Source organism: Eleutherodactylus coqui, chromosome 5 (genome assembly GCF_035609145.1).
Source record: "Eleutherodactylus coqui strain aEleCoq1 chromosome 5, aEleCoq1.hap1, whole genome shotgun sequence".
Taxonomy (NCBI): Eukaryota; Metazoa; Chordata; class Amphibia; order Anura; family Eleutherodactylidae; genus Eleutherodactylus; species Eleutherodactylus coqui.
Window position 1 is genome coordinate 23,457,783 of NC_089841.1, and position 22,552 is coordinate 23,480,334.

The 22,552-nt window shown below is 50.3% G+C and overlaps 1 protein-coding gene across 1 annotated transcript; it reads right to left on the reverse strand.

Annotated features, from left to right (window-relative positions):
- Positions 1-1,535: 1,535 nt before the first annotated feature.
- On the reverse strand, positions 1,536-22,158 carry LOC136628718 (gastrula zinc finger protein XlCGF66.1-like). Its single transcript, XM_066604819.1, has 5 exons — positions 22,085-22,158; positions 3,153-3,256; positions 2,571-2,747; positions 2,362-2,485; positions 1,536-1,579 (listed from the first exon to the last, which is right to left on the reverse strand). Exons 2-5 carry the CDS (start codon positions 3,228-3,230, stop codon positions 1,536-1,538), a joined length of 423 nt encoding a protein of 140 aa, XP_066460916.1. The 5' UTR covers positions 3,231-3,256; positions 22,085-22,158.
- Between the last annotated feature and the right edge of the window lie 394 nt (positions 22,159-22,552).

A 22,552-nucleotide genomic window follows, 5' to 3' on the forward strand; every position in this document is an offset into this window, starting at 1 on the left:
TGTTCTGAAAGTCACCGATTACTCCTTTCATTTTGGGCCCCGTTGTGCATCCAGACATAAGATTAGGGCCACAATGGGCATGTCTCTGAACACGGGACAAACAGGGGTATCTCTTTTGGGGTGCAAGTCTTCATTCGTGTGCTGTTCAAAAAAAGCGTTTTTTAATATGACAATTGCCAAAAAAAATGAAAATCACAATTTTTTCCTTTTGCTTTGCTTGAATTCATTCAAAAACTGTGGGTTCAAAATACACAGTACACCCCTAGATAAATTTGGTAAGGGGTCTAGTTTTCAAAATGGGGTCATTTGTGGGGTTTCTCTATGGTTTTGGCCACTCAAGAGCTCTACGAGTGGGCAATGGGGCCTAAAACACCTTCAAGCAAATTAATGTTCTGAAAGACACCGACTACTCCTTTCATTTTGGCCCCCGTTGTGCATCCAGACATAAGATTAGGGCCACAATGGGCATGTCTCTGAACACGGGACAAACAGGGGGATCCATTTTGGAGTGTCAATCCTCATTTTCATGTGCACTATAGAAAAAAAATAGGTCTTTAAATTTGAATTCCTGAAAAAAAACCTGTGGGGTCAAAATGCTCATGACACCCCTCAGTTGATACATTAAGGGGTGTAGTTTTTAAATTGGGGTCATTTGTGGGGGTATCTATCATTCTGACACCTATGAGCCTTTGCAATCTTAGCTTGGTGTAGGAAAACAACGGGTTCTTCAAAATGCTGAAAAGTAATGTTAAATTTGTACAGCTCCTAAATGGTTAAAAAAACACACAAGTTTTTCAAACATGCGTCCAGAATAAAGTAAACAGGTGGAACTATATATCCCATCAAAACTTTGTACAGTATGTTTGGACATATTTGAGATATTATAGCTGAAAATGTGAAAAAATGACAATTTTTTCAAAATTTTTACAATATTGGTACTTTTAATAAATATTCATAAAAACTATCAGTCTATTTTTACCAGCTAAATGAAGTACAACATGTGGCAAAAAAACAATGTCAGAATCACTGGGATATGCAAAACCTTTACGGAGTTATGCTATGTTGAACGACGCATGTCAGATTTTCAAAATTTGGCTCCGTCACTAAGGCGCAAACAAGCTTCGTCAATAAGGGGTTAATGTGAAACTGTACAAAGGCTTTCCTGACACCCAGATAGGTGATATCAACGGCACAACTTTCATCCAGTACTTCTGTAAAGGGGAATGCATTGTGGCTTGCAGTTTTCCCCCCGCGAATCACAAGAATTCCAAACTAGCCGGGCTTCATGTAATTGTAGGGTCACAGCAAACTGCGATACAACCGTACTGACCGCCATTACATCCCAATGAGAATAGTATTGTGGTCAGAGTCTCCATGTAGCCATAGCCGTACTGGTGACCCCTTCACCAATTTAGAGGGGTTCTACAAATTACTAATATGAAACTAAGAGAACAATAAAGGCGGACAATGATATATTATTGGCCACCATCGCTCACAAGTCCCACCAAGCTGGATATCCACTCTGTAGATACAACCTAGCAGCTCTTACTGGTGATGCCAGATCCCTCCTCCTCCGGTCCTGCAGGGATTAAATGCAAAGCGGAGGATCTGGTGGGGATAGTTGGGGGGACAGGGGCAGCATGGGCCAAGGCACCTCTCCAGCTCTGCACCGCCGCCGGCTACTGTAGCAGTAGGGCTAGTGGAGCAGAGATCTTCTGTAGACACATTCTGTTTGATATAGCAGTCATCCGCCATACAGTCGCTGACTAGTGTCACTATAGGACCGGGATGCTTACATATCAGCAATTGATAAGGCCGCCTGCAGATGACTGGGTCAGATCCTGCTGCGAGAATTGTCGCAAAGGGACCCGACCCGAGCCTCTGAAGGGACCAGCGCGGCTCCGGGTCTTTGATGTGCCAGCTGCCGGCCAGCAGGCACATGCCGGAGCGGAGCCGCCAGCCGGGGAGTGAAATTTCTGTGCGGGGCTCTCAGAGCTCCGCACAGAAATAGATCATACCGCGATTTGTTTTCCACACGTGATTTCGCGCAGACAAATGGCGGCCGTCTGCATAGGATTGCGTTTTCTAACACAATCTTATGCCAGCTTGCACAGGCGTAAATTCAGCAGGAAATCCTGCTGCGGAATATCCGCCCGTGTGCCGGGGGCCTAAATGTGTACTGGTGATCTGTAGGCCTTCTGATTATACTGTCTTTAATCAACTGTGTAGTGAATGGCTCTACTAATCCAACTAGCACAGTGTCCTGCCTGGCTCACACCCCACTTCCTGCCTACAAGCACCAGAGGCACATGCCCCACATCACCCCTCCACAGCTATGATCCTGCTAAATACATCCATTACCTGGTGATGGGAGCGGCTGGCGGGCCTCCATCATGGCCTCCTTGTACAGATCCTTGTGTCCTTCCAAATACTCCCACTCCTCCATGGAGAAATAGACAGCAACATCCTCACACCTTATAGGTACCTGACAACACAATATACGGTCATCACCCAGAAGCCTCCAGTGCTGTTACTGTATAATGTCCCAGCATTCCCTGCAGCGTCACCTCTCCAGTCAGCAGCTCAATCATCTTGTTGGTGAGTTCTAGAATCTTCTGTACATTGATGTCCTCATGTATCAGGGGGTGAGGTGAGGGCCCCATGATTGGGCTCACGGGTCTTCCCCATTCAACACACACAGGGGCCCGACAGTCTTTACTAGAGGTCTTCCTCATTACTGAGTAATCCTATGTATGGGGAGACATTAATAAATATCACTACAGACATTTCCAGAGTCCATCACCTCCCCAGTAACATCATCTGTTATTATCATAGATTAGAATGACATATGACATCACCAGAATCTCTCCCCTCTCCAGTGACATCATCTGTTATTACCATAGATAACAATGATGTAATGTGACATCATCAGAATCTCTCCCCCCTCCAGTGACATCATCTGTTATTACCATAGATAACAATGATGTAATGTGACATCATCAGAATCTCTCCCCTCTCCAGTGACATCATCTGTTATTACCATAGATAACAATGATGTAATGTGACATCATCAGAATCTCTCCCCTCCCCAGTGACATCATCTGTTACCATAGATAAGAATGATGTAATGTGACATCATCAGAGTCTCTCACCTCCCCAGTCAGCTGGAGGAGTATCTCTAGGGTGATGTTGAATACACTCTCCGCCATCTTGTTTCTGTCCTTCTCCATCTCTGATGAATCAGTCCTGTAGGGACCTGAATGGAAACAATATGAACCGATGTAAAAACCACAAAAACCAACATCTCCAAGTTCAGCTGCTTTTTACAGGGTTTTCTCTGAAGCGCTGCAGTGTTTTAGCGCACAATATAGATGTCTGCAATGTACATGCGTGTTGGGATGTATGTGTGACATCGGGCAGCAGAATCCTCCGGACAGCCTCCCGTTAACCCCTTCCTGCAGCCATTTCTCATCCCCACCGCCCAACGACAATTGCTATTATATCTGCTAATAAAGCTGGATGAGCGCCGGTATTGTGAGGGACAAGTAGGATTTTTAATAGCAGCATTTAATGTGGGAGAACCTTAGAAATACTTTATTAGGAATTCATTTAATAGGACATTTTATAAAAACATTTGCTGGAATCCTTTAACCCCTTAGTGCTATAGGTAGTACATGTACGTCCTGCAGCGTCGGGGTATGTATGAACGCACGGCGATCTCCCTCCATACAGCGCGAGCGCCGGCTGTTTACTGCGGCTGATACCAACTCCGATAAGCTGTCAATTCTGATAGCGGTATTTAAATGCGATGAGATCGCAGGGAGCCGTGCAGGTATCATGGCAGCCGGGGGCCCTCTGTAACGCCCCGGGGCTGTCCTGGCAGAATGCCTATCAAGCCATGCCCGTGGCTCCTCCAGAAAAGGAGTGAGAAGATGAGCCCATTCCCATCTAATTACTTCTCTGTACTAATTACTTACTGACTCCACGACCTAAACGTTTACCAGCGTCCGGATCGCGGCATCCAATAAGCCGCACAAACCTCAGTAAAGTTTACACCGCCCTATCCCGTCTGGGCCCAATCTGTAGCAGAAAGTAGGCCGACCGCTTCTATAGTGAAACCCGTTACACGCTGCCGTCTCAGAGATAACAAATATCACTAGTGAGGAACGGCTAATACATTCCTAATGACAGATGGAAAACATCCTGAAGGTCATACAAATGGCCACCAAAATAACCTGCAGGGGGCGCCCTCCAGCCTCACCCTGCCCTGCAAACAATTGCATCTTCTACACCCTGGTGATCAGAGGCATCTGGTCCTTCATCTACTAGGACTTACTATTCTTATACAAAGGAGTCTACATCCTGTTTGTCAAAGGGATCTGGTCCTTCAGCCGCTAGGACTAATTATTCTTAGACAGATGAATCAACAACCTGGTGGTCAGAAGAATCTGCTCCATCTACTAAGAGTTACTGTTCTTACATAGAGGAGTCTACATACTGGTGGTCAGAGGGATCTAGTCCTTCAGCCACTAGGACGTACTAGTCTTATACAGAGGAGTCTACATCCTGGTGGTCAGAGGGATCTGCTGCTTCAGTCACTAGGACTTACTATTCTTATACTGAGGAGTCTACATCCTGGTGGTCAGAGGGATCTGGTCCTTCAGTCACTAGGATTTACTATTCTCATACTGAGGAGTCTACATCCTGGTGGTCAGAGGGATCTGGTCCTTCAGTCGCTAGGACTTACTATTCTTATACAGAGGAGTCTACATCCTGGTGGTCAGAGGGATCTAGTACTTCAGCCACTAGGACTTACTATTCTTATACAGAGGAGTCTACATCCTGGTGGTCAGAGGGATCTGATCCTTCAGCCACTAGGACTTACTATTCTTATACAGAGGATAAGGTACTGGACAGACCCCGTTGACCATAATTGAGTTCTGGATGGCAGTTTCCTAGATAAGTAGCACAGGGTGGTGTAGAGACTTCAGGCTGTCAGGCATTGTGTGTGTCAGGCCTTGGGCCTATCTCAGCTTCTATGCTATGGTTGTCATTTGTCAGGCCCTGGGAAAGCTGGATGAATTCAGTGTTCTAACCTCTCATTCCTCTCTTTTGTATCTGGCAAGCCTTCGATCTACAGGAGGACAGGAAGCCCTTTGTCCCACCAGCTACTGACAAGGAGATGCTAAATAGGCCCCTCCTGGCATGGATTGGCACCTTGGATGGTTCACGCAGACATCCTGGTGCCAAGTTCACATCAGAAGGAAATCATTTAATAAAGGATATTTGGGCATATGAAGGTCTTAGCCAGATATGAATTAGATTTTCAGAATCGGGCTGACCAGCCGAACAAAACTCATCTACAGGCATTGAGGTCCAAGGCTCAGAGCACCCAGAACTGCATATCTGGGAAAATATGGATGTCAACCCATCCGTGCGTGGGCTCAAACCATATGTAAAATCAGGACTAAGAATATGCCACGCCCAAATTCACGTTTGAGGGGGCTTTCCCGTCGAGATAAGACTGAAAACTGGGAAATATGATTTCCACCAGGAATACAGGACTCCACCCCAACTCTCCAGTGACAGCAGAGGGGGCGGGGTAAGGAGTGTTCTGAGGGTGCTTTTATAATGTGGGACTAGAGATGAGCGAACACCAAAATGTTCGGGTGTTCGTTATTCGGAACGAACTTCCCGTGATGCTCGAGGGTTCGTTTCGAACAACGAACCCCATTGAAGTCAATGGGCGACCAGAACATTTTTGTATTTCGCCGATGCTCGCTAAGGTTTTCATGTGTGAAAATCTGGGCAATTCAAGAAAGTGATGGGAATGACACAGAAACGGATAGGGCAGGCGAGGGGCTACATGGTGGGCTGCATCTCAAGTTCACAGGTCCCACTATTAAGCCACAATACCGGCAAGAGTGGGCCCCCCCCCTCCCAACAACTTTTACTTCTGAAAAGCGCTCATTAGCATGGCATACCTTTGCTAAGCACCACACTACCTCCAACAAAGCACAATCACTGCCTGCATGACACTCCGCTGCCACTTCTCCTGGGTTACATGCTGCCCAACCGCCCCCCCTCCCCCCCCACAGCGCACACCAAAGTGTCCCTGGGCAGCCTTCAGCTGCCCTCATGCCACACCACGCTCATGTCTATTTAGAATTGCGTCTGCCATGACGAGGGACCGCAGGCACACACTGCAGAGGTTGGCACGGCTAGGCAGCGACCCTCTTTAAAAGTGGCGGAGCGATAGCCCACAATGCTGTACAGAAGCAATGAGAAATAGAATCCTGTGCCACCGCCATCAGGAGCTGCACACGTGGGCATAGCAATGGGGAACCTATGTGCCACACACTATTCATTCTGTCAAGGTGTCTGCATGCCCCAGTCAGACCGGGCTTTTTAATTCATAGACACAGGCAGGTACAACTCCCTATTGTGAAGTCCCTGTCGACCCACAGCATGGGTGGCTCCCTGGAACCCACCGGCGGTACACAGAAATATCCCATTGCATTGCCCAACACAGCTGAGGTAGTAATGTCGTGCTTAATGCAGGTGGGCTTCGGCCCACACTGCATGCCCCAGTCTGACTGGGGTTCTTTATAAGTGTACAGATGTAGTAAAAAGTCCGTGTGCACCTACAGCATGGGTGGGTGCCAGGAAGCCACCGGCGGTACATAGAAATATCCCATTGCATTGCCCAACACAGCTGAGGTAGTAATGTTGTGCTTAACCCTTTCCAATCCAATTTGTATATGGTTTTCCTAGGGGGCTTACTCTTTTTCTGCTGTTATACAACGGCGCTATATGCTGGCTAAAGCCAGTACTGCATGAGCTGACACGTAGGATAGGCTCCGACAGCAGAGAGGCTGGCAATATACAGTAAGAGAACCCCGACGGACGTCTACCAACAACGGAGCTGTACAGCCTTAAACCCTAATGTCTTCACAGGTCACACAGTGGACTGGAAAGGGTTAATGCAGGTGGGTTTCGGCCCACACTGCATGCCCCAGTCAGACTGGGGTTCTTTACAAGTGGACACATGTAGGTTAAACTCCCTGTGGACCCACTGCCTGGGTGGGTGCCAGGAAGCCACCGGCGGTACATAAAAATATCCCATTGCATTGCCCAACACAGCTGAGGTAGTAATGTCGTGCTTAATGCAGGTGGGCTTCGGCCCACACTGCATGCCCCAGTCTGACTGGGGTTCTTTACAAGTGGACACATGTAGGTTAAACTCCCTGTGGACCCACTGCCTGGGTGGGTGCCAGGAAGCCACCGGCGGTACATAGAAATATCCCATTGCATTGCCCAACACAGCTGAGGTAGTAATGTCGTGCGTAATACAGGTGGGCTTCGGCCCACACTGCATGCCCCAGTCAGACGGGTTCTTTAGAAGTGTACAGATGTATTAAAAACTCAGTGTGCACCTACAGCATGGGTGGCTCCCTGGAACCCACCGGCGGTACATAAAAATATCCCATTGCATTGCCCAACACAGCTGAGGTAACGTCAGCTGTAATGCAGGTGGGCTAAAAATTAATTTGATTACACTGTAGGCGAGGGCCCACAAAAATTGCTGTATCAACAGTACTAATGTACATCCCAAAAATTGGCCATGGCCAGCCAAGAGGGCAGGTGAAACCCATTAATCGCTTTGGTTAATGTGGCTTAAGTGGTAACTAGGCCTGGAGGCAGCCCAGTGTAACGAAAAATTGGTTCAAGTTAAAGTTCCAATGCTTTTAAGCGCATTGAAACTTATAAAAATTGTTCTGAAAAATTATTTGAGTGAGCCTTGTGGCCCTAAGAAAAATTGCCCGTTCAGCGTGATTACGTGAGGTTTCAGGAGGAGGAGCAGGAGGAGGAGGAGGAGGAATATTAGACACAGATTGATGAAGCAGAAATGTCCCCGTTTTGGATGGTGAGAGAGAACGTAGCTTCCATCCGCGGGTGCAGCCTACGTATTGCTTACGTATCGCTGCTGTCCGCTGGTGGAGAACAGAAGTCTGGGGAAATCCAGCCTTTGTTCATCTTGATGAGTGTTAGCCTGTCGGCACTGTCGGTTGACAAGCGGCTACGCTTATCTGTGATGATTCCCCCAGCCGCACTAAACACCCTCTCCGACAAGACGCTAGCCGCAGGACAAGCAAGCACCTCCAGGGCATACAGCGCTAGTTCAGGCCACATGTCCAGCTTCGACACCCAGTAGTTGTAGGGGGCAGAGGCGTCACCAAGGATGGTCGTGCGATCCGCTACGTACTCCCTCACCATCCTTTTACAGTGCTCCCGCCGACTCAGCCGTGACTGGGGAGCGGTGACACAGTCTTGGTGGGGAGACATAAAGCTGGCCAGGCCCTTAAAGACTGTTGCACTACCTGGGATGTACATGCTGCTCGATCTACGCACATCCCCTGCTACCTTGCCCTCGGTACTGCGCCTTCTGCCACTAGCGCTGTCGGCTGGGAATTTTACCATCAGCTTGTCCGCAAGGGTCCTGTGGTATAGCAACACTCTCGAACCCCTTTCCTCTTCGGGAATCAGAGTGGGCAGGTTCTCCTTATACCGTGGATCGAGCAGTGTGTACACCCAGTAATCCGTCGTGGCCAGAATGCGTGCAACGCGAGGGTCACGAGAAAGGCATCCTAACATGAAGTCAGCCATGTGTGCCAGGGTACCTGTACGCAACACATGGCTGTCTTCACTAGGAAGATCACTATCAGGATCCTCCTCCTCCTCCTCCTCCTCAGGCCATACACGCTGAAAGGATGACAGGCAATCAGCCGGTGTACCGTCAGCAGCGGCCCAAGCTGTCTCTTCCCCCTCCTCCTCATCCTCCTCATGCTCCTCCTCCTCCTCCTGTATGCGCTGAGAAATAGACAGGAGGGTGCCCTGACTATCCAGCGGCATACTGTCTTCCCCCGCCCCCGTTTCCGAGCGCAAAGCAGCTGCCTTTATGGTTTGCAGGGAATTTCTCAAGATGCATAGCAGAGGAATGGTGACGCTAATGATTGTAGCATCGCCGCTCACCACCTGGGTAGACTCCTCAAAATTACCAAGGACATGGCAGATGTCTGCCAACCAGGCCCACTCTTCTGAAAGGAATTGAGGAGGCTGACTCCCACTGCGCCGCCCATGTTGGAGTTGGTATTCGACTATAGCTCTACGTTGTTCATAGAGCCTGGCCAACATGTGGAGCGTAGAGTTCCACCGTGTGGGCACGTCGCACAGCAGTCGGTGCACTGGCAGCTTAAAGTGATGTTGCAGGGTGCGCAGGGTGGCAGCGTCCGTGTGGGACTTGCGGAAATGTGCGCAGAGCCGGCGCGCCTTTACGAGCAGGTCTGACAAGCGTGGGTAGCTTTTCAGAAAGCGCTGAACCACCAAATTAAAGACATGGGCCAGGCATGGCACGTGCGTGAGGCTGCCGAGCTGCAGAGCCGCCACCAGGTTACGGCCGTTGTCACACACGACCATGCCCGGTTGGAGGCTCAGCGGCGCAAGCCAGCGGTCGGTCTGCTGTGTCAGACCCTGCAGCAGTTCGTGGGCCGTGTGCCTCTTATCTCCTAAGCTGAGTAGTTTCAGCACGGCCTGCTGACGCTTGCCCACCGCTGTGCTGCCACACCGCGCGACACCGACTGCTGGCGACATGCTGCTGCTAACACATCTTGATTGCGAGACAGAGGAGGAGGAGGAGGAGGAGGGTGCTTTAGTGGAGGAAGCATACACCTCCGCAGATACCAGCACCGAGCTGGGGCCCGCAATTCTGGGGGTGGGTAGGACGTGAGCGGTCCCAGGCTCTGACTCTGTCCCAGCCTCCACTAAATTCACCCAATGTGCCGTCAGGGAGATGTAGTGGCCCTGCCCGCCTGTGCTTGTCCACGTGTCCGTAGTTAAGTGGACCGTGGCAGTAACCGCGTTGGTGAGGGCGCGCACAATGTTGCGGGAGACGTGGTCGTGCAGGGCTGGGACGGCACATCGGGAAAAGTAGTGGCGACTGGGAACTGAGTAGCGCGGGGCCGCCGCCTCCATGATACTTTTGAAGGACTCAGTTTCCACAACCCTATACGGCAGCATCTCAAGGCTGATGAATTTTGCTATGTGGACGGTTAACGTTTGAGCGTGCGGGTGCGTGGCGGCGTACTTGCGCTTGCGCTCGAACACTTGCGCAAGCGACGGCTGAACGGTGCGCTGAACTACACTGCTGGATGGGGCCGAGGACAGCGGAGATGAGGGTGTGGGTGCAGGCCATGAGGCGGTAGTGCCTGTGTCCTGAGAGGGGGGTTGCATCTCAGTGGCAGGTTGGGGCACAGGGGGAGAGGCAGGGGTGCAAACCGGAGGTGGTGAACGGCCTTCGTCCCACCTTGCGGGGTGCTTGGCCATCATATGTCTGCGCATGGTGGTGGTGGTGAGGCTGTTGGTGTTGGCTCCCCGGCTGAGCTTTGCGCGACAAAGGTTGCACACCACTGTTCGTCGGTCGTCAGGCGTCTCTGTGAAAAACTGCCAGACCTTAGAGCACCTCGGCCTCCGCAGGGTGGCATGGCGCGAGGGGGCGCTTTGGGAAACACTTGGTGGATTATTCGGTCTGGCCCTGCCTCTACCCCTGGCCACTGCACTGCCTCTTGCAACCTGCCCTGCTGATGCCCTTGACTCCCCCTCTGAAGACCTGTCCTCCTGAGTAAGCGTTGCACACCAGGTGGGGTCAGTCACCTCATCGTCCTGCTGCTCTTCCTCCGAATCCTCTGTGCGCTGCTCCCTGGGACTTACTGCCCTTACTACTACCTCACTGCAAGACAACTGTGTCTGATCGTCATCGTCCTCCTCACCCACAGAAAGTTGTTGAGACAGTTGGCGGAAGTCCCCAGCCTCTTCCCCCGGACCCCGGGAACTTTCGAATGGTTGGGCATCAGTGACGATAAACTCCTCTGGTGGGAGAGGAACCGCTGCTGCCCAATCTAAGCAGGGGCCCGAGAACAGTTCCTGGGAGTGTTCCCGCTCCTGAGCAGGTGTTATTGTAGTGGAGTGAGGAGGCTGGGAGGAAGGAGGAGCAGCAGACAGAGGATTCGGATTGGCAGCAGTGGACGGCGCAGAACTGCGGGTAGACGATAGGTTGCTCGAAGCACTTTCTGCCATCCAGGACAGGACCTGCTCACACTGCTCATTTTCTAATAACCGTCTCCCGCGTGGACCCATTAATTGGGCGATGAATGTGGGGATGCCAGAAACGTGCCTCTCTCCTAATCGCGCAGCAGTCGGCTGCGACACACCGGGATCAGGAGCTCGGGCTGTGCCCACACCCTGACTTGGCCCTCCGCGTCCTCGGCCGCGTCCACGTCCTCTAGGCCTACCCCTACCCCTCAGCATGCTGTATTACCAGTGATTTGATTTCACAGGCAGGAAATAAATTGGCGCAAGACTGCAGGCCAAATATAATTTTTGCCCTTTTTGGAAAACGAAAGGCCCCACTGCCTCTAGTGAATGAATTATCTAAGTTTAATAACTGTGCTGTGTCCCTGCTTATGTGTCACAGAACGTGAGGGTAGCAGAGTTATTATAACTCTTGGAGAGCAGGTATTTTTTTCCCAATTAAGGAAAGCAAATGGCGAAGCCAGCAGTAAAGCGTAGCTGGGTGCGTCTGATTTAGCAATGTTGTTCAAGCAGCTCACACGTGTCCACCGCCCTTAGGACGGACAGAGGCTGGACAAATAGATTTGTTTTCAGTTTTTTTCCACCAAAAGGCAGCACTGCGTATATTCAATGAACATGAGAAGTTTAATAACTGTGCTGTGTCCCTGCTTATGTGTCACAGAACGTGAGGGTAGCAGAGTTATTATAACTCTTGGAGAGCAGGTATTTTTTTCCCAATTAAGGAAAGCAAATGGCGAAGCCAGCAGTAAAGCGTAGCTGGGTGCGTCTGATTTAGCAATGTTGTTCAAGCAGCTCACACGTGTCCACCGCCCTTAGGACGGACAGAGGCTGGACAAATAGATTTGTTTTCAGTTTTTTTCCACCAAAAGGCCGCACTGCGTATATTCTATGAATAATAACTGTGTTGTGGCCCTGCCTATACAATTCTTTCCCTGCAGTATCAATGGAGGGTGCAATGGTCTGCAGAGGCGATTTTGAGAAGCAAAAAAAAATGCAGCACAGCTAACAGCAGCCTGGACAGTACTGCACACGGATAAATATGGCCCTAGAAAGGACCGTTGAGGTTCTTGAAGGCTACACTCACTCCTAACACTCTCCCTGCCTATGCAGCACTTCTGTCCCTAATGCCAGGTGCAACGGTCTGCAGAGGCGATTTTGAGAAAAAAAAATTTGCCACTGCTAACAGCAGCCAACACATAGCTATCAGTGGCCCTAATAAGGACCTTTGGGGGGTCTTGAAGCCTACACTAACTACCAATTCTTTCCCTACAGCAGCTCCGGTATAAACAGCACTGTCCCTCATCTAACTCACACCGCATCTGAGGCGAACCGCGGGAGGGGCCGACTTTTATGTTCGGGTGACACCTGATCTCCCCAGCCACTCACAGCAGGGGGGTGGTATAGGGCTTGAACGTCACAGGGGGAAGTTGTAATGCCTTCCCTGTCTTTCAATTGGCCAGAAAAGCGCGCTAACGTCTCAGGGAAGGAAGTGAAAGTAACCAGAACACCGCATGGTGTTCGTTACGAATAACGAACATCCCGAACACCCTAATATTCGCACGAATATCAAGCTCGGACGAACGCGTTCGCTCATCTCTATGTGGGACCTTACAGGCCCCAAATTGTCAGATCCTACAGATACGCCTTAGCATATGGCTTCAACCCCTTCCCACAACAGGGCGTAAATTCAAAATCCGATACGCCTTAGCATAAGGCTGTCCCATTCACTTCAGTGACTCTGCATGTATTGGAACATTGGACCAATATCCAAATCCGGTATCTTTCTTTTATTTACACCAGTTTATTTTAAAAATCTGTCTTGTGTATCCTACTGTATTTCCTTCTGTCCTGTGAACAACCTTTTTATATTTTTGTACAAATCAGATATATTGCACTGCGAGGCCTTTTCTAGATTAAATCTGCAATTGAAAAGTCAGCCTTGTCCGTTTTACAACAAACCATAACGGTGAAGTTTGTGTTTATAATTCGGCTTCCAGTTTACCGATGCCAAAGCTGGTGGTGGCAGCGTTATTTGTAGGAGTATTGCAGAGGTCCGGAGTGCGTTAGAACGGATCAGGTGGATGATTTGAGATTTTGCTTCACATGCGTGTAGAAGCCCGGGAAAGCTATGTATAAATCAGCCTGTATTCTAACGACTTTAAGCTTGCAATACTGCAGAGTGATCAAGGACAGAGGTGGGACCGATAGGTATTGTCCCTTCTCCTCTCTCCTCCTGTCCACTACATGACACACAGCATTGTGTGAAAAACATGAGCGGCTAAAAATCTTATAAAAAAATAAAACACATGACGTTTGTGGCCTGTAAACTTCAAGGGATTCTGTCATTAAAAATAAAAAATCTTACTCACCTATTCCTCCCCAGTCAGTCTTCTTACCAGATCCTCACCTCAATGATCTTCTCCTGGCTCCTGCAGTCTCCCGAGTCATGTCACCTCCGGCCGGTCGGATCCTCTTCTTCCTGTGACGTAGCACACATTGCCAGCATTCTGCTTCCTGCAGCTTAGTGTACCCAGTCACTATTGACATAGAGTTCACTGCCTAGCAGGGAATGCTGAACCCTCGGCAGCCTGCTTTAGCGTGACTGCGTGACGACGAGATATCGCGAATGTACACTAAAGCAGGCTGCAGAGGATTCAGCATTCGCTGCTAGGCAGTGAAACCTACGTCACTCATAGCATTCACTGCAGCTAATGGACGCTCCAAAACAGGAAGTAGAGGATCTGGACGGCTGGAGATGACGTGACCCAGGGGACTGGAGAAGCCAGGAGAAGATCGGTGGGGAGAGGATGAGGTAAGAAGACTGCCTGGGGAGGAATAGGTAAGTATTGATTTTTTTCCTAATGAGAAAACCCCTTTAACCCCTTCTTCAACAGGGCGCAAACTTACGTCTTGGGGATAGCGGAGATCACATGTGATCTTGCGCTATCCCGCAGCGGGAGACGGCTGTCAGTCACAGCCAGCCTCCCGCTGCAGCAGCGGGTGTGCATCAGATATGCGACCCCCAGTGTTAACCCCTTCCCTGCTGCGATCTATGTATATCGCGGCATGGGATTGGTTCACAGAGGGAGCGCGCTCCCTCTGTGAAGTTGCCGGGCTCTCGCGATATAATCGCAGAGAGCCCGGCCTGTTGCCATGGCAACAGGATGCCAGACACTGGCGTCCTGTGTTGCCAGTGCCTGAGATCGCTGTGTAAGCGATAAGGCATGCCAGGGCAGTATCCCTGCCATGCCTTATCACAGCAATCATCAGGGCAGTGTTGTAAGTCCCTCAGGGGGACACAAATAGTGTAAAAAAAAAAAAGATTTAAAAAATGAATTTTAAAAAATATGTTAAAAAAACCCTTTTTAATGCTTTTTCTCATATTAGCATAAAAATAGGTTAAAAAAAATTAAAATGGCACATATTTTGTATTGTCGCGTCCGTAATGATCCGTACAGTAAGCTGCACATGCTTTTGACTGTGCACGGAAAAAAAAGCATTGAAAAAAATGCTAAAAAAGAGTCAAAGTGGTAATTTTTAGCATTTTGCCTCCCTAAAAACGCAATAAAAGTGATCAAAAGAGCTGTATGTACCCCAAAATGGTACCAATAAAAACTACAGCTCGTCTCGCAAAATATAAGCCCTCATAGAGCTCCGTACATCAAAAAATAAAAAAGTTACAGGACTTTGAATGCAGCTATAGAGAAAAAAAAAGATTTCCAAAAAAAGGGGGTTTTATTGCAGAAAAGTGGGAGAATCTAAAGAAAAAAAAGTAAGAATTTTGGTATCGCTGTAACCGTACCGGCCCGCAGAAAAAATGGATTGTGTCATTTATGCTGCATAATTAACGCTGTAAATAAAAATAAAAAAACTCCCCAAAAATCTATGGCAGGATTGATGTGTTTTCTCTCCCTGCTATCATAAAAAAAAATAAAATAAAAGTTTTACAATATAGTCAATGTACCCAAAAGTGGCAACGATAAACTACAGTTCGCCACGAAAAGAACAAGCCCTTACACGGCCGCATTGACAGAAAAATAAAAAAGTTATGACTTTTGATAAATGAAGAAAATCCACCAAAAATCGTTGCGTCCTTAAAGGGGTTGTCCCGCGGCAGCATGTGGGGTTCAGCACTTCTGTATGGCCATATTAATGCACTTTGTAATATACATCGTGCATTAAATATGAGCCATACAGAAGTTATTTACTTACCTACAGGGGTTTCCCCCCCCCCCCCCTATCCTGGCGTCCCCGTTTCCATGGCAGCGACCATCATTCTCCTCTGGTCGCAGGAACAGTCGCGCTTGCACATTGAAGATTCCTCTTCTGGATGGTCCGGGCTCACAAGCTGCGTCCTGGCTCCTCCCTCTTCTCCGCGTCATCGCGTAGCTCCGCCCCCATCACGTGGTGCCGATCAACCAATGAGGTGGCTGTAATCGGCAGTGGAGCTCAGACTGGAGTAGAACATCCACAGTGCACCATGGGAGAAGACCCGCGGTGCACCATGGGAGAAGACCAGCGGCAGCCATCTTGGACAGAAGAATCTTCACAGCTGCAGAACGGGGATCCAGGTAAGAGAATTTAAAAAAAAAATAAAAAAATAACAAACGGCAGCGGTTTTACTGTTTACTAAGTGGGGGTCTGTGCAAACAAAAAAAAAAATTATGTTTTGGCGCGGGAGAACCCCTTTAAGCCCACAATAGGCCATGTCATTAAGGGGTTAACTGGGGCAACCAGCGTCAAAAGAGGTCGCATGACGAGAACATTGTTGTTCCTCTTTACAAGGCACTGGTCCGACCACACATGGGATATTGTGGACAAAAGAAAGACATATCACAGCTTGAGCGGGTACAAAGGTGGGCAACTAAAGTAATTACTGGAATGGGCGGACTACAATATCCAGAGAGGCTATCAAAACTGGGATGATTTAGTTTAAAAAGAAGACAGCTTGATGACTATGTATACATATATCAGGGGACAGTACAGAGATCTCCCATCATCTATTATACCCAGGTCTATAACTAGGGGGAGCTCTAATAACTATGTATACATATATCAGGGGACAGTACAGAGATCTCCCATCATCTAGTTATACCCAGGACCGTAACTAGGGGGAGCTCTAAAAACTATGTATACATATATCAGGGGACAGTACAGAGATCTCTTCCATCATCTATTATACCCAGGTCTATAACTAGGGGGAGCTCTAATAACTATGTATACATATATCAGGGGACAGTACAGAGATCTCCCATCATCTAGTTATACCCAGATCTATAACTAGGGAGCGCTCTTATAACTATGTATACATATATCAGGGGACAGTACAGAGATCTCTCCCATCATCTAGTTATACCCAGGACTGTAACTAGGGGGAGCTCTAATAACTATGTATACATATATCAGGGGACAGTACAGAGATCTCTCCCATCATCTAGTTATACCCAGGACTGTAACTAGGGGGAGCTCTAATAACTATGTATACATATATCAGGGGACAGTACAGAGATCTCCTAGTTATACCCAGGACTGTAACCAGGGGGAGCTCTAATAACTATGTATACATATATCAGGGGACAGTACAAAGATCTCTCCCATCATCTAGTTATACCCAGAACTGTAACTAGGGGGCGCTCTAACAACTATGTATACATATATCAGGGGACAGTACAGAGATCTCTCATCATTTATTATACCCAGGACCGTAACTAGGGGGAGCTCTAAAAACTATGTATACATATATCAGGGGACAGTACAGAGATCTCTTCCATCATCTATTATACCCAGGTCTATAACTAGGGGGAGCTCTAATAACTATGTATACATATATCAGGGGACAGTACAGAGATCTTTTCCATCATCTATTATACCCAGGTCTATAACTAGGGGGAGCTCTAATAACTATGTATACATATATCAGGGGACAGTACAGAGATCTCTTCCATCATCTATTATACCCAGGTCTATAACTAGGGGGAGATCTAATAACTATGTATACATATATCAGGGGACAGTACAGAGATCTCCCATCATCTAGTTATACCCAGGACCGTAACTAGGGGGAGCTCTAAAAACTATGTATACATATATCAGGGGACAGTACAGAGATCTCTTCCATCATCTATTATACCCAGGTCTATAACTAGGGGGAGCTCTAATAACTATGTATACATATATTAGGGGACAGTACAGAGATCTCCCATCATCTAGTTATACCCAGGTCTATAACTAGGGAGCGCTCTTATAACTATGTATACATATATCAGGGGACAGTACAGAGATCTCTCCCATCATCTAGTTATACCCAGGACTGTAACTAGGGGGAGCTCTAATTACTATGTATACATATACCAGGGGACACTACAGAGATCTCCCATCATCTAGTTATACCCAGGACTGTAACTAGGGGGAGCTCTAATAACTATGTATACATATATCAGGGGACGGTACAGAGATCTCCCATCATCTAGTTATACCCAGAACTGTAACTAGGGGGAGCTCTAATAACTATGTATACATATATCAGGGGACAGTACAGAGATCTCCCATCATCTAGTTATACCCACAACTGTAACTAGGGGGCGCTCTAAAAACTATGTATACATATATCAGGGGACAGTACAGAGATTTCCCATCATCTATTATATACAGTACTGTAACTAGGGGGCGCTCTAATAACTATGTATATATATATCAGGGGACAGTACAGAGATCTCCTAGTTATACCCAGAACTGTAACTAGGGAGCGCTCTAACAACTATGTATAGATATACCAGGGGACAGTACAGAGATCTCCCATCATCTAGTTATACCCAGGACCGTAACTAGGGGGGAGCTCTAATAACTATGTATACATATATCAGGGGACAGTACAGAGATCTCCCATCATCTAATTATACCCAGAACTGTAACTAGGGGGAGCTCTAATAACTATGTATACATATATCAGGGGACAGTACAGAGATCTCCTAGTTATACCCAGGACTGTAACCAGGGGGAGCTCTAATAACTATGTATACATATATCAGGGGACAGTACAGAGATCTCTCCCATCATCTAGTTATACCCAGAACTGTAACTAGGGGGCACTCTAACAACTATGTATACATATATCAGGGGACAGTACAGAGATCTCCCATCATCTAGTTATACCCAGAACTGTAACTAGGGGGAGCTCTAACAACTATGTATACATATATCAGGGGATAGTACAGAGATCTCTTCCATCATCTATTATACCCAGGTCTATAACTAGGGGGAGCTCTAATAACTATGTATACATATATCAGGGGACAGTACAGAGATCTCCCATCATCTAGTTATACCCAGATCTATAACTAGGGAGCGCTCTTATAACTATGTATACATATATCAGGGGACAGTACAGAGATCTCTCCCATCATCTAGTTATACCCAGGACTGTAACTAGGGGGAGCTCTAATAACTATGTATACATATATCAGGGGACAGTACAGAGATCTCTCCCATCATCTAGTTATACCCAGGACTGTAACTAGAGGGAGCTCTAATAACTATGTATAGATATATAAGGGGACAGTACAGAGATCTCTCCCATCATCTAGTTATACCCAGGACTGTAACTAGGGGGGAGCTCTAATAACTATGTATACATATATCAGGGGACAGTACAGAGATCTCTCCCATCATCTAGTTAGACCCAGGACTGTAACTAGGGGGAGCTCTAATAACTATGTATACATATATCAGGGGACAGTACAGAGATCTCTCGCATCATCTAGTTATATCCAGGACTGTAACTAGGGGCGCTCTATTAACTAATAACTTTTTAATGGGTATATGAGGGGACAGTACAGAGATCTCCTATAATGTTATACCCAAGACTGTACCTAGAGGGCACTCTCTCCGTCTAGGGCAATGATGGCAAAGCTTTGTTTGCCCAAACTGTATCCCCAAACCTCTTTATTTATCACAAAGTGCCAACACATCAGGGGGCGGGGCTTATCACTACGTATGATGTTACATCTGTCATTGTAAAAAAGGACTAGTAATTGTAAGGAAATTATAGTGCCAGTGATTCTGGTGGTGCAGTGCGCCACACAGCTCTGCTACATGCATATCACACACACAGCTCTGCTACATGCCTGTCACACACACATACAGCTCTGCTACATGCCTGTCACACACACATACAGCTCTGCTACATGCCTGTCACACACACATACAGCTCTGCTACATGCATGTCACACACACACATACAGCTCTGCTGCATACATTTTTCATCCCAAACAACAGGGATCACAAGCAGCACAGCACTCTGGATGAAGTACCTGTGATGATGTCACCGTCATGCTCGGCCCTGATCACATGACAGTGACATCATCACAGGTTCTTCATCCTGAGTTAAGTGTGCTTACAGGACCTGTGATGACGTCAAAGTCATGTGATTAGGGCAGAGCATGTAACAGACAGACAGTAGGACTCACACATCCTCCAAAAGCTTCCTATCAGCGCTCTGCGGTTCACAGCAGCCTGTAGTGGCCTTACCTGACCAGACCACTGGAAAGAGGAAGCCGGGGAGCGCTGACAGCAGGAAGCCTGCAGAGGAGGTGAGGGGGAGTGCTGACAGCAGGAATTCTGCAGAGGGGGTGAGGGGGGAGCGCTGACAGCAGGAAGCCCGCAGAGGAGGTGAGAGGGGAGCGCTGACAGCAGGAAGCCCGCAGAGGGGGTGAGGGGGAGCACTGACAGCAGGAATTCTGCAGAGGGGGTGAGGGGGGAGCGCTGACAGCAGGAATTCTGCAGAGGGGGTGAGAGGGGAGCGCCGACAGCAGGAAGCCCGCAGAGGAGGTGAGAGGGGAGCGCCGACAGCAGGAAGCCCGCAGAGGAGGTGAGAGGGGAGCGCCGACAGCAGGAAGCCCGCAGAGGAGGTGAGAGGGGAGCGCCGACAGCAGGAAGCCCGCAGAGGAGGTGAGAGGGGAGCGCCGACAGCAGGAAGCCCGCAGAGGAGGTGAGAGGGGAGCGCCGACAGCAGGAAGCCCGCAGAGGAGGTGAGAGGGGAGCGCCGACAGCAGGAAGCCCGCAGAGGAGGTGAGAGGGGAGCGCCGACAGCAGGAAGCCCGCAGAGGAGGTGAGAGGAGAGCGCCGACAGCAGGAAGCCCGCAGAGGGGGTGAGGGGGAGCGCCGACAGCAGGAAGCCCGCAGAGGGGGTGAGGGGGAGCGCCGACAGCAGGAAGCCCGCAGAGGTGGTGAGGGGGAGCGCCGACAGCAGGAAGCCCGCAGAGGGGGTGAGGGGGGAGCGCCGACAGCAGGAAGCCCGCAGAGGGGGTGAGGGGGGAGCGCCGACAGCAGGAAGCCCGCAGAGGGGGTGAGGGGGGAGCGCCGACAGCAGGAAGCCCGCAGAGGGGGTGAGGGGGGAGCGCCGACAGCAGGAAGCCCGCAGAGGGGGTGAGGGGGGAGCGCCGACAGCAGGAAGCCCGCAGAGGGGGTGAGGGGGGAGCGCCGACAGCAGGAAGCCCGCAGAGGGGGTGAGGGGGGAGCGCCGACAGCAGGAAGCCCGCAGAGGGGGTGAGGGGGGAGCGCCGACAGCAGGAAGCCCGCAGAGGGGGTGAGGGGGGAGCGCCGACAGCAGGAAGCCCGCAGAGGGGGTGAGGGGGGAGCGCCGACAGCAGGAAGCCCGCAGAGGGGGTGAGGGGGAGCGCCGACAGCAGGAAGCCCGCAGAGGGGGTGAGGGGGGAGCGCCGACAGCAGGAAGCCCGCAGAGTGGGTGAGGGGGGAGCGCCGACAGCAGGAAGCCCGCAGAGGGGGTGAGGGGGGAGCGCCGACAGCAGGAAGCCCGCAGAGGGGGTGAGGGGGGAGCGCTGACAGCAGGAAGCCCGCAGAGGGGGTGAGGGGGGAGCGCCGACAGCAGGAAGCCCGCAGAGGGGGTGAGGGGGGAGCGCCGACAGCAGGAAGCCCGCAGAGGGGGTGAGGGGGGAGCGCCGACAGCAGGAAGCCCGCAGAGGGGGTGAGGGGGGAGCGCCGACAGCAGGAATTCTGCAGAGGGGGTGAGGGGGGAGCGCCGACTGCAGGAAGCCCGCAGAGGGGGTGAGGGGGGAGCGCCGACAGCAGGAAGCCCGCAGAGGGGGTGAGGGGGGAACGCCGGCAGCAGGAAGCCCGCAGAGGGGGTGAGGGGGGAGTGCCGACAGCAGGAAGGCCGCAGAGGGGGTGAGGGGGGAGCGCCGACAGCAGGAAGCCCGCAGAGGGGGTGAGGGGGGAGCGCCGACAGCAGGAATTCTGCAGAGGGGGTGAGGGGGGAGCGCCGACTGCAGGAAGTCCGCAGAGGGGGTGAGGGGGGAGCGCCGACAGCAGGAAGCCCGCAGAGGGGGTGAGGGGGGAACGCCGGCAGCAGGAAGCTCGCAGAGGGGGTGAGGGGGGAGTGCCGACAGCAGGAAGGCCGCAGAGGGGGTGAGGGGGGAGCGCCGACAGCAGGAAGCCCGCAGAGGGGGTGAGGGGGGAGCGCCGACAGCAGGAAGGCCGCAGAGGGGGTGAGGGGGGAGCGCCGACAGCAGGAAGCCCGCAGAGGGGGTGAGGGGGGAGCGCCGACAGCAGGAAGCCCGCAGAGGGGGTGAGGGGGGAGCGCCGACAGCAGGAAGCCCGCAGAGGCGGTGAGGGGGGAGCGCCGACAGCAGGAAGCCCGCAGAGGGGGTGAGGGGGGAGCGCCGACAGCAGGAAGCCCGCAGAGGGGGTGAGGGGGGAGCGCCGACAGCAGGAAGCCCGCAGAGGGGGTGAGGGGGGAGCGCCGACAGCAGGAAGCCTGCAGAGGAGGTGAGGGGGAGCGCCGCATAGTATGAAATTAGCTGCACATACATGGCCAATTTACAGTCAAACTCTTCACTAATTGTCTCATATCATCCCCCCAAATCCCGCGCAGCAAAACACACACACACCCCTAGTTTCCCCCTGATACAATTACACTTACTGCTTGCAGGTCTTATAAGCTCCGCTGATCAACTCACTCAGGACTCCACGGACCAAAACCTGCAGAGCCGCGAGCTTCCAGGAACTGTGATGTTGTCACTGTCATATGATCACTGATGTGGGGAGAAGTCACGGGTCACATGACCAGGAGGACTAGCTTCTGCAAAATTCTGCTGCTGGATGTAGCAGAGCTGTATGTGTGTAATGTACACGCTCCTGTACTCTATGTGTATTGTGGATGTAGCAGAGCTGTATGTGTGTAATGTACACGCTCCTGTACTGTATGTGTATTGTGGATGTAGCAGAGCTGTATGTGTGTAATGCACACGCTCCTGTACTGTATGTGTATTGTGGATGTAGCAGAGCTGTATGTGTGTAATGTACACGCTCCTGTACTGTATGTGTATTGTGTATGTAGCAGAGCTGTATGTGTGTAATGTACACGCTCCTGTACTGTATGTGTATTGTG

Excerpts from the sequence above, each read along its gene's own strand:
- LOC136628718 (XM_066604819.1), bottom strand. The coding sequence starts at position 3,230 with ATGGAGAAGGACAGAAACAAGATGGCGGAGAGTGTATTCAACATCACC. Across the intron at positions 2,748-3,152 it reads TCCTCCAGCTGACTGGGGAG|GATTACTCAGTAATGAGGAA; the intron begins GTGAGAGACTCT and ends CCCCATACATAG. Across the intron at positions 1,580-2,361 it reads CCAGCCGCTCCCATCACCAG|GACCGGAGGAGGAGGGATCT; the intron begins GTAATGGATGTA and ends TAATCCCTGCAG.